Below are 11528 nucleotides of genomic sequence, written 5' to 3' on the forward strand. Positions count from 1 at the left end.
CGAGAAGCCACCACAATAAGAAGTCCGCGCACAGCAACGAAGAGTAGCTCCCACTCGCTGCAACTAGACAAAGGCCATGTGCAGCAACAAAGACCCAATGCAGCCAGAAAAAATTTTTAAAAAGAAATTTAATTGTAAAAATTAGTATTTATTGAGTACCTATAACATACCAAGCTTTCTTTATGTTAGACATTTTCATATACACTTCACCTACACTTCAATCCTCTAAGTTGGTACTATAAACCTACATAAACACAACTAAACAGCAGCTGCCCCTGGAGGTTAATTAACCTGTTAGAGAGTGTCCAAACTGGAATCTGAATCTGAAGCCAGATCTTCATATAATATATAACAACATACAGTACATGTCTGTACTATACCAAACTGATTTCCAGGCTTTGAGTACTCTTAATCCTTCTTAAAACCCTTTCCTCCTTTTGTTCTACAGCACAGTCTATCCCTGATATTTCTCTGTCCTTTCTATTCTTTGTTTGTCTTGCTGGTTCTTCTTCCTCCTCCCTAGGATTTCTAGGCTTCAATGTTTCATCTTCACTTCAAGGTCGCAAGTCTACTCTTATTAAACAACAGAACCTTAGGAAACTCCAAACGTAAAATAATAATGAACTGCTTCTCACTCATCACACTGACTTATGTAACACCACCTCTGTTGGCTGTTCTCCTGCGGCTGACATTTCTTCTCAGCTGACATGACCTCCCTACCCACTTCTACCCTTTAAGATTGGAGTCTGCCAGAGTTCAGTCCCTGAACCTGCTTCCTCTTCCTACCCTATAGACTCTATAGAACTAGCTCATCCATTTCCATGATATCAACAACCATGATGATTCAAACCTTTCTCTCCGGCTGAGGCTATTCCCTGAGCTTCAGACGGTATGTCCAACTGGGAAAAAAAAAAAAAAAAAAATCCACACGGATGATATTTCACAACTATATCCAAACATAGTTTCTTCATCTTTCCCTCAAAACTTGTCTTCCCTTTTATCTTCCCTTTCTAACCAGTAATCCCAGTCAGAAATCTGAAAGTCATTCTAAAGTCTTCCCTTTCCTTCAAATGATTCTAAATTCTTAACACTTGTAGCATCTGTCCCTTTTCTCTGTCCTCATTTACATTTCTTCCTTACCTCATTTCTCACCTGAATTGTTGGTATATAGAAGGGTCTCAAAAATATTTGTTGAGTGAAAAACTAATAAACACAATTGTCCCACTAATAGCATGGACCATGTCTTATTCATTTTGGAGCCTCAGAACTGAGTTGACATGCCACCCCAGCAAATCTACTGAATGAATCATTCCAAGGTTCCCATACCCAAATCATACTCTTAGGAAACAAGAACCAGGAATTGATTTTTAACAGTTCTCTGGATGACTCCTATATAACCAATCCAGCAACAGCCTTTAAGAACTAATGAATTAATAGTAAGTCCATTACCATGTTGAAAGGGAGCAAACTCAGAGGCAGAAATGGAATTAAAACTGCTTTCCTCCCATCTCTCCACAGACCTAGGATAAACAGACCTCTCACAGACATAAATATATGTAATTCTTGAATCATCTCCTACTATAACCATTCTTTGCTTAACTCAGCATCCTCACTCAGTTAACATACTGCAAAAGCTCACTTCCACCTTGTAACCCCACAAACTATTCTCTAGACAGAAGTCAGAATGATCTTTCTAAAAGGCAAATCAGAGCATGCCACCCTCCCCTCACCTCATTGCACATCCCAGGGATAGTTTCTCCTCACACTGTAAGAACAAAAACCAAAATCTTACTCTAGTTTACAAAGCCTTAAATAAATAATCTGGCCTCTGCTTATCCCTCTGGCCTCATATCAAACACTCTCCTGGTTTTACTGTCTACACTGCAACCACGCTGGCCTTTTTGTTCCTAAAATATACCAAAATTTAACAACCTTAAAATTTTTGCATTTGCTATTTCATCTGTCAAGAATGGTCTTCTTCCTGATCTTATCATGGCTACTACCCCCCTGTTCCTATTCAGCCTCAGCCTAAAATGTCACCTCTCAGAGAAGCTTCCAACCACTCAATCAAAAGTAGCCTTCCAGTCACACACCTCAGCACTCTATTTTAATTTCTTACAAGGCGTTTATTCACAAGTTGATATTCTCCCTGTTTATCTGTTCTCTATTTCCTGCCTACAAGAATGCATTAAGCTCCATGACAGCAGTGAACCCGCCTTGATAGTAAATTCATTCATTACTTTAGGCCCAAGGCTTAGAACAGTCCTAGCATACAGCAGGTGCTCATATATACACTTGCAATCAATCTACTCTTATTTGGGGATCATGAACATATAAAGTTCTGACTTTATCAAAGAACAAATAACAACATTTCATTTTTTAATAAATATATCTGCTGAACAAATCCAATTTGTCTATATTAATGGGAAGGTAAAATTCAAACAAAAAATTTTTTAGATATTCTATATCAGGGAATTACAAAAAATAACCAATGTATCTAAAAATTATATTCACACCAAAATCAGGTTATATTTTTTCAGTCACCAGTTTAAAAAAAAAAAACAAAAACCTACTTTAAAGTTGTTACATATTGTACCAGCACTATGAGAGGAAAAACCAAAATGTCCATCAAGCAGTAAACAGATAAACAAATTGTAGCATATCCACACAAAGAATACTATTAAGCAATAAAAAGGAATGAATTCTTATTGATATACACAACAATATGGCCGAATCTTAAATTATGCTCAGTGAAAGAAGTCAGGCAATAAAGATTACATACTGTATGATTCCATTTATATAATGTAAAGTTCTAAAATAGTGACAGAAAGCAGATCGGTGGTTATCTGGGGGAGTGGGAAACAAGATGGAAAGATTACAAAGGGGAACTAGAAAGCTTATGGGAATGATGGACATGTTCATTATCTTGACTGTGGTGACTGATTGGTGTAAACACATGACAACACTTATCAAACATACACTTTAAATATGCACAATTTATTGGAAGTCAATTATACCTTTAGTAAAGATTTAAATTTTTTAAAAAAAAATCAGATCAGGTCACTCCCTTGCTTAAAACCCTTCAATGGCTCTCCATACTCCAAAAATAAAAAATAGAAAATTTGTTACAAGCGTTATCAGCATTACAAGGGAGTTAACATTTAAATAGAATAAACGGCATACTAATGTCATAAGCTGATTTCCAATAGCTAATAAAAACCAAACACATACTTCAATAGACTTTAATTTTTAACTTCAACAAAAATTGAATAGTAAATTCACAAAAATTAATTTTAAATTTCTACATCAAAAAGCTAAAAATGTGGTAAACTCTCACAATTACCTGTAGAAGATGGTGATTTTTCTGGGTGTTTTGCATTTAAAAGTTTTCTGCTAATAAATATGTAACCACAGGGACATGATTTACATGCAACAGGAACCTGTAGACAAAAAAAAGAAACAATTTATTATTACTATTTTTCTGTTCTTTAACTTCTCAGTGTTTATATACTCTCCTAAACTGAATGATAAATTACTTGAAGTAGGAATCGTGGATTTATTTAAACCCCACCTCCTGACAACAAATTATGAGATGGGTATTGTGTCCTCTAAATCTTCACATTCTAGTAACACACTACAATAACCATGAATGTAGCAAATGCACGGTAAACATGTGCTGATGTGAGTGAACAACAGAAAACCACAATAGGGTCAGAGCCAAGGAAAATATACGGGGAAAAAGGTAGCATTTCCTAAAATATTAGTTTGAAAGCAGTTTATATAGAATAAATTGGAAAAGGGGGCATGATTGGGAAATCATTAAAGTAATCCCAGCATAATATTATGGGCCCCACTGGAATAGTGAGAATGTAAATGGAGAGAAGGTAGATCTACAAGACATTTCAAAAGGGTAAAGAACTGAAAACAACCCAGGTTCCAACATGAGCAGGTAAGATGCCTATTACTACCAATAGAAAAAAAAAAAGTTTACAACAACCCGTTTGAGGGGCAAAAGTGTTGTACAAACAAAAGAGAATGTGGGACAAAGCAGGAGTTGAGATCTAGTATCTTACAGTCTCAGCTCCAGGAAGGACGTCGGATAAAACACAAGTTCTTCAGGCTTCTGTTTCTAAATCTGTAAACTATTTTTACAAGTGTCTCCTTTCTCCATTTCAAGTCTGTCAATATTTTTCTAAAGCCAAATGTTAGGGACTTCCCTGGTGGCACAGTGGTTAAGAATCCGCCTGCCAATGCAGGGGACATGGGTTTGAGCCCTGGTCTGGGAAGATCCCACATGCCGTGGAGCAACTAAGCCCATGCGCCACAACTACTGAGCTTGTGCTCTAGAGCCTGCAAGCCACAACTACTGAACCCGTGTGCCACAACTACTGAAGCCCGAGCGCCTAAAGCCAGTGCTCTGCAACAAGAGAAGCCACCACAATGAGAAGCTCGCACATGGCCATGAAGAGTAGCCCCTGCTCACCGCAACTAGAGAAAGCCCGCATGCAGCAATGAAGACCCAACACAGCCAAAAATAATAAATAAATAAATTTATAAAGCCAAATATTATTGAAAATCATTGAAAAAAGCTTTAGCTTTCCCTCCACAATTGTTTCACTAATATTAACCTTAATGATCCTTGGACTCAGGGCACATTCACTGAAAACCAGAAATTAATCTCAACAAAAAGTACTCACAGAATACCAATTACAATTCCCTTTGTGAGATAAGTTCCATTTGCCCACTGTTCTGCTTATGTAAAAGTTTAATCACTACTATAAAGCTTTCATCCATTTATGTAGAGAATGCCTCATGTTCTAGAATATAAATGTGATCTAAATAAGCTAAATCAGAATTCTGGCAGAATTCCTTTTCTTTGCATAAAAATACTGAACAAAGAATTCTAGTTTGTATTTATGAAAAATAACAATGAATCTATAAAAATAATCAAACTCCAGGTATGTCTAACAGCTTGCTTTATCAAGACTGTAACGAGAGCTTCCCTGGTGGCGCAGTGGTTGAGAGTCCGCCTGCCGATACAGGGCACACGGGTTCGTGCCCCGGTCTGGGAAGACCCCACATGCCGCAGAGCGGCTAGACCCGTGAGCCATGGCCGCTGAGCCTGCGCGCCCGGAGCCTGTGCTCCTTAATAGCAGAGGCCACAACAGCGAGAGGCCCGCGCACCGCAAAAAAAAAAAAAAAAAAAAAAGAATGTAACGAGATTCTTCCAAACCATGACAGAAAATGTAATGTTACATTTCTTAATAGTGTAAAATCTGCCTAAAATAGGTATGTTTTGTCATTTTAAAAATTTCACATCTTCAGAGAAACCAAGCTCAAAGGTACTGACTCATTTCCTTTATACTTAAACACATCATTAACGACATCCACAGCAATATAAATTGTTTTAAGTTAATGCTACCCAAAAAAAACACAGAACGTGATGTTCTTATTCAACATACCCTTTGCTACTCAACAACCATTTTCTTTCAGCGATTGAAACTCAACAAATTGAAATTTAATTGTCTTATACACAAAAAAATTATATCAACCCATGTCCAGAATTAACAGTGTGCTACAGTTAGATGAGAAATGTACATTCGGCTTTGGGATGACTAATTCAATTGACAGGCTGATTTACGTCCCTTAATGAAAGTGTCTTATGCTCAAGGAACATTCATGCGCCTGAGCTAAGTCACCCTAAGGTCCTTTTGAAAATGTAAAGTTCCTTCCCCTCACACCAACCCTGAAGAAAACCCAACTAACCACCACCACAATACAGATCCTGTAAAAAGAATTATTAAATGAGGTAGACAACTTCAGTTATATTAATCTCTTTAAATTATTGTATAATTTGGATTTTAAACAAACACCTAAACTTCCATGAAATTTCAGTTGTAATGCCAAAGACAACAGTAATGAAAGTTCTAATGCTATACTTTCAGGATTTTAAAATGCAAGGAAAAAACTTTGAAGTGTTGTTTACTGATGGCTTGTGAATCAATTTATTCCTTGAAAAATAGGTATTTAGATTGTAGGCATGTTTTACAAGTAAGACGGGCTTAAAAAACAACTGCAAAAAACAAAATCCTGACCCTATATTGTTTCACTGACTTTAAAAAGCTCAAAAATAACCACAATACAGAGAATCCATCTATACTCTTTGTTGCTAAGAGCATCTAAGTTACGTAGAGTAGACATATTTGCTAAATGTCACATAAAATTTCCTAATATTTTTTCCTAAAAGGGGGAAAAAGCTGATGTAATAAAGAAAAAAAAAAAAGCAAAAACAGAAACATACACCAGAGATCCCAGAAAAATAATAAGAATCCTGACTACTACTACACTCAAAATGGCTCAGTAACTTGAGTTAGTGGATGTGAAACCCGTTGAAAATGAAAAGTATTGTGGTTTAGATGTTTCAGAACTATATTTTCAAATGGGGGAATGTAAAAGGGGATGTAATAAAGCAACTGAAAATCTAGGTCTTTCTTGTTTGCTGATCTCTGTACCTGTTTTTAAACTTACACACACATAGACAGAATTTATGTAAATCTACTCAACTGAGGCAATCTCCTCAAACTTTAAAGATTTTATATTTATGTTTATAAACTATATCTAAATTCTAATTTAATATTCATCAGGCAACTTAGAATAACAGCAGTATTCTAAAGCTTTTTTTAAAAATGGCTTTCTGGATTATAATTTTTTTCTCATTTATAAGAAACTGTACTTTCAAATAACTAGAAAACTAAAATTAATCTATTATTTTCTTCAATTGAGTTACTTTTAGTAAAAGATAAATCGCTTTTAAGAATCACCAAAAGTTTGAATTAGTCACCATGTATGTTATCTTCTCTTAAGTATTTAGAATAAAGAACACTACAAACCAACATTTTAAATTATGTTGTTGTAGCCTGTTATGGAATGAATTGTGTCTCCACCTCGCAAAAACACCCCAGCAACAGATTCGTATGTTGAAGCCCCAACCCCCCAACGTGATAGTATTATTTGGAGATGAGATAATTAGGTTTAGATGAGGTCATGAGGGTGGAGCCCTCAGGATGGCATTAGTGTCCCTGCAAGAGACACCAGAAAGCTCTCTTTTCTGCCAGGATCTTGGGACTTCCAGCCTCCAGAACTGTGACAAAATAAATTACTGTTGTTTGAGCCACCCAATCTATGGTATTTTGTTATGGCAGCTGGAGTGGAGGTTGTGTGTGTAACAACAAAACAGAATGTGATATTTCCAAATAAAATGCTGATCACGTTTTGTTGAATAGTTACAGGGACTCCTACAAGTTTACTATCCTTTCCTCTTTTTTTAACGAGGATATTAAAAACAGGTTATTTTCCCCAAAAGGTTACTGTATGCCAAATACAACAAGGTCAGGATTTGCAATAACTGATGCCCTACAGAAACTGGAATGCATAATGCATACCATGTAAACCTTATACTTCTGCACAATTAAACGGAACAAATGGAAATGATTTAAATATTGAAATAATCTTCAACAAGGAGACTTAAATAGAAAAGTCCAACTTTTTCAGAATTTAACAAATTTAGTTTAATGGTAAGAATGGAAATTTAGGATTTCTCTGGTGGCGCAGTGGTTAAGCATCTGCCTGCCTATTCAGGGGACACAGGTTCGAGCCCTGGTCCGGGAAGATCCCACATGCCGCGAAGCAACTAAGCCCGCGCACCACAACTACTGTGTGTGCGCTCTACAGCTCGCGAGCCACAACTACTGAAGCCCTCGCACGTAGAGCCCGTGCTCCACAACAAGAGAAGCCACCGCAATAAGAAGCCCGTGGACCGCAACGAAGAGTAGCCCCCGCTGGCTGCAACTAGGGAAAGCCCCACGCGCACTAACAAAGACCCAACGCAAACAAAAATTTTAAAAGAAAAGAAAGGAAATTTAACTCTGTTTTGGAAAACATGGCTAAATTGTTTTTAGAATGCATACTCAATAAACTCAAACAATCAATAAACCGTAATTCTCCTTGCACAGTCTTCCTCTGATCAGCATATCTATCATTGCCCATAAAAGATACTGAATAAAACATGTAACATTTTCTGTTAAAAGATTTGATCAACCTTTAAGCTTGCTCCTTAAAGTATGCACTAAAATCAGCTTATTAAAAAAGTCTTCAGGGCTTCCCTGGTGGCGCAGTGGTTGAGTCCGCCTGCCGATGCAGGGGACGCGGGTTCGTGCCCCGGTCCGGGAAGATACCACATGCCGCGGAGCGGCTGGGCCTGTGAGCCATGGCCACTGAGCCTGCGCGTCCGGAGCCTGTGCTCCGCAACGGGAGAGGCCACAACCGTGAGAGGCCCGCGTACCGCAAAAAAAAAAAAAAAAAAAAAAAAAGTCTTCATCCATTTCAAATTACTCCTGATTTAAAAAAAAGGAAAGAAAGAAAAAGGGAGAAGAGGTAATCATTTTGAAAAAATCCTCTCAGTGGAAAAGAAAAAAACACACCCAGATCTGCATGTTGGCGTGAAATAGGGCCCTTACTAATGCTTTTAACTGAGAGTCTTAACTCATTCGATTATAAGGTTTAGAGGAACTTCTATTATTCTAGTAAAAAATGAGGCATCCTTAAACTAAAACGGTAAGATGAGATTTTTTTAACTTACAGCTATGACACCATTAATTCTGTGTAGAAAGCAGTCATTTAAAATTCATAAAACCACATATATATATTTTAGAAGATCTGGAAGCAGAAAATGCCAAATTTTTAACAGTGGATACCGCGGCGGGTAGGGGCAAGTGAGGAGCGCTCAGGAAGGGCTTCAATGGGGGTGTCATTCAATAACGTTCCATTTAAAACCACGTACAGAAAGGATTCACGATTATTTACGTCAAAAATATAATAAATGTATTTAAGAGAAAAAATCTCCATATTTCGCCAAAACTTAAAACTATTACACTGCGGGCCTGTCACATTTAAGCATCCGCCCAGGTCGCGGGGGGACAGTTTTGGGGGTCCACCGTACACATCTGAAACGGGAACAAAGCAACCCTGCCTGGCAGAAGGCGGATTTCGGAGCCAGGAGCCCAGACTCAGAGTCGACACATCGAGGATTCTCTTCAGGGCAGGAGGGGGCTGAGGGACCGAACTCGTCCACTTGGGCTGCTGCCCCACACTCCTGCCGCTGTCACCGGAGCCGGACAGGCGATTCTGGGAGGGTCCGAACAGGGCGCCCCGTCAGCTCACGATAAATCCACGCCCCCTCTCACGCCGCTGGCCACAGGGCAAGATACTCGCCCGTCTGATCGCCGCCAGGTGGGCACCGGCCGGGCCGCGGCCCCGGGCGCTTCCCCGGCAACCCCTGGGCTCTATCCGGCCGGTTGAGGGCTCCCATGGTGGCCAGTGCTCAAGGGCCGGCCCACACGCTCAGCCGCTGGGACCCCGGCGAGGCGGCCTCTCCACAGCCAGCGGCCGCCGGCAACGGACGCCCGCCCGCGCGCACCCGCCCCACCGGCCCGTGTGCCCGGTGTCCGGCCCCCGGCGCCCACCTGTTGGTCGCACTCGGGGCATGATTTGGTGGCCATCTTCACTTTCTTGGCTCGAGTTGCAGACATGCTCCTCTCTGGTGGCAGCGGCGGCGACGGCAGTGGCGGCGGCGGCGGCCCGGGCTCCGCCCCTCGTACTTCAGCAGCCCAGCCTCCGCCCGTCGGTACCCGCTGGCCAGAGTGAGGCTCTGAAGAGCGCGCGCGCGCGCGTGCGCGAGCTCGCGCGGAGCCTGCGTGCTGAGGGGGCGGGGCGCGGCGTGCGCGGGCTCCGAGGGACCGCGGAACACGCCCCCACCCACGCCGCTCCGGTCCTCTAGGGCGTATCGATTCTCAAGAGAGGAGACCGACTGGATTGTCCGGTGGGACGATGGACACGCCCTCTCTGGGCCAGACGAACAGCGTGGAGGCGTGGTTTGGCTGGGACTCGGCAGTAACGGGCGTCAGGCTCGACCAACGAATGCACAGACAGGGCGGGTCGTGGTGCTGAGCCCGCCCCCTCCCCCGGAGGAAGGAGAACGTGAGTGAAAAAGGCGGTGGGAGGTAAAGCGCCTGGCACAGATCCTGCCGTTTGATAAACTTCAGTAAATGTTAGCGAGTCTAATCATTGAGGAATTGTAATAGACATCTGATGAATCTGCTATATGCCAGCCCTGGACTCGGTTCTGCGAGGTATAAAATTCGTTAAGTCAAATATGTATTGAGGGCCAATTCTGCCACACAAATGTGAATACTAGGAGGTGCCTGCCCTCAAACACGTAGTCTAGAAGTGTAGACGGCCCAACATTCGAATACAGGGGATTTGGGTTGTTGTTGGAAAGAATAAGTCGGTTGACTAGAGTGTTATATCAAAATTTAAAATTCACCTCGCCTTTGATCTTGCAATCCCATACCTAAGAATTTGGAAAGATACTCTCCATGTGCTCAAATGGATTTGTGCAAAAATGTTGCACTTCGCAGCACTGCTTTTCAGAGCAAAATCAGAAACAGCCCATGTGTCCATCAACAAATTGCTTGAGCAAATTAAGTTATGCATACAACGAAATGTCATTGCAGTTCTTCAAAAGAATGATAGTTCTGTATGTAAAGTGATATAATGATCTCCAAAATAGTATTAACTAGAAAAACAAAGTATAGTACACCTTGTTTAAGACTGTGCAAAAATAATATGAAAATATATTTATTTATGCTTGCATATACATTAAGAAACTGGTAATAGGAACTGGAGGGCAGGAAGAGGAGGGAGACATATTCCATATCCTATTGTACTATTTGAATTTTCTACTAGGTTAACCTAATATGACCCCCCCCCACCCCCGCAAAAGGGAAAAGGATTTGTACACAGCTAATGAGGTCACCTGACCCACTGTTGAGGGTGTTGGTGGTCCTAGAAGGCTTTCTAGAAGAGTTATCTCCAAAACTGAATCCCTAAGTAAGTCAGGTGGAATTGCCCAATCAAAAGTGAGAACTCACCAGGCAGATGAGACAGTGTAAGCAAAGGCAGAGAGGTCAGGAGTTTAGCGTTGTGAGCACACCAAGTGCAAGGCAAACAGTTAAAGCTGGAGATGTGGATCATATCCAGCTATGCAGGCAGGGTCTTTGCTACCATGGGAAGGAGTTTGGACTTCATACTGAGTTCAATGGGGCAGTAAGGGTTTTAAGTTGGGGAGTAACAGGATTATATTTGAAGTTGATAATGATTGGGCCAGAAAAATACCTCAGGTTTTAGACCTGAGGCATGGGGAGAGGATGGACAATAAAGAGAGGGGCGGAATTTTTTAAATATGAAGGCCATAATATTAGCAAAACTTAAGGAGCTATTTTGCTGGGGGAGAGTGGTGGTCATGGACATTTTCAGGATGACTCTGAAGTTTCTAATGCAAAGAAATGGAGGAATAGAAGTAGCAGAGGAAGATAGTACCTCAGTTTTCCCAGGAGAATGGTGTAGGGCATGAATCGGGAACCCAGGCCCAGCAATCCTGGCCCTCAGGAGTTTTCTAAAAATTTCATTTG

The 11528-nt window shown here is 40.8% G+C and overlaps 1 protein-coding gene across 3 annotated transcripts in view; it reads right to left on the reverse strand.

The window, feature by feature from the left end:
- The window catches only part of C19H16orf87 (chromosome 19 C16orf87 homolog), a 30313-nt gene extending 20498 nt beyond the window's left edge, over window positions 1–9815 (reverse strand). The window contains exons 1-2 of one of the 3 annotated variants that reach the window (XM_030833066.3): window positions 9522–9770; window positions 3344–3440 (exon numbers count right to left, since the gene is read on the reverse strand). In XM_030833066.3, coding sequence (XP_030688926.1) covers window positions 3344–3440; window positions 9522–9587 — 163 coding nt within the window. In that variant the 5' untranslated portion in view covers window positions 9588–9770. Of the gene's footprint in view, window positions 1–3343; window positions 3441–9521 lie in introns of all 3 variants that reach the window. The other 2 variants (XM_060288935.1, XM_030833068.3) reach the window with 2 other exon arrangements.
- Window positions 9816–11528: the final 1713 nt, after the last annotated feature.

The sequence above is a fragment of the Globicephala melas genome, chromosome 19, assembly GCF_963455315.2.
Source record: "Globicephala melas chromosome 19, mGloMel1.2, whole genome shotgun sequence".
Classification (NCBI taxonomy): Eukaryota; Metazoa; Chordata; class Mammalia; order Artiodactyla; family Delphinidae; genus Globicephala; species Globicephala melas.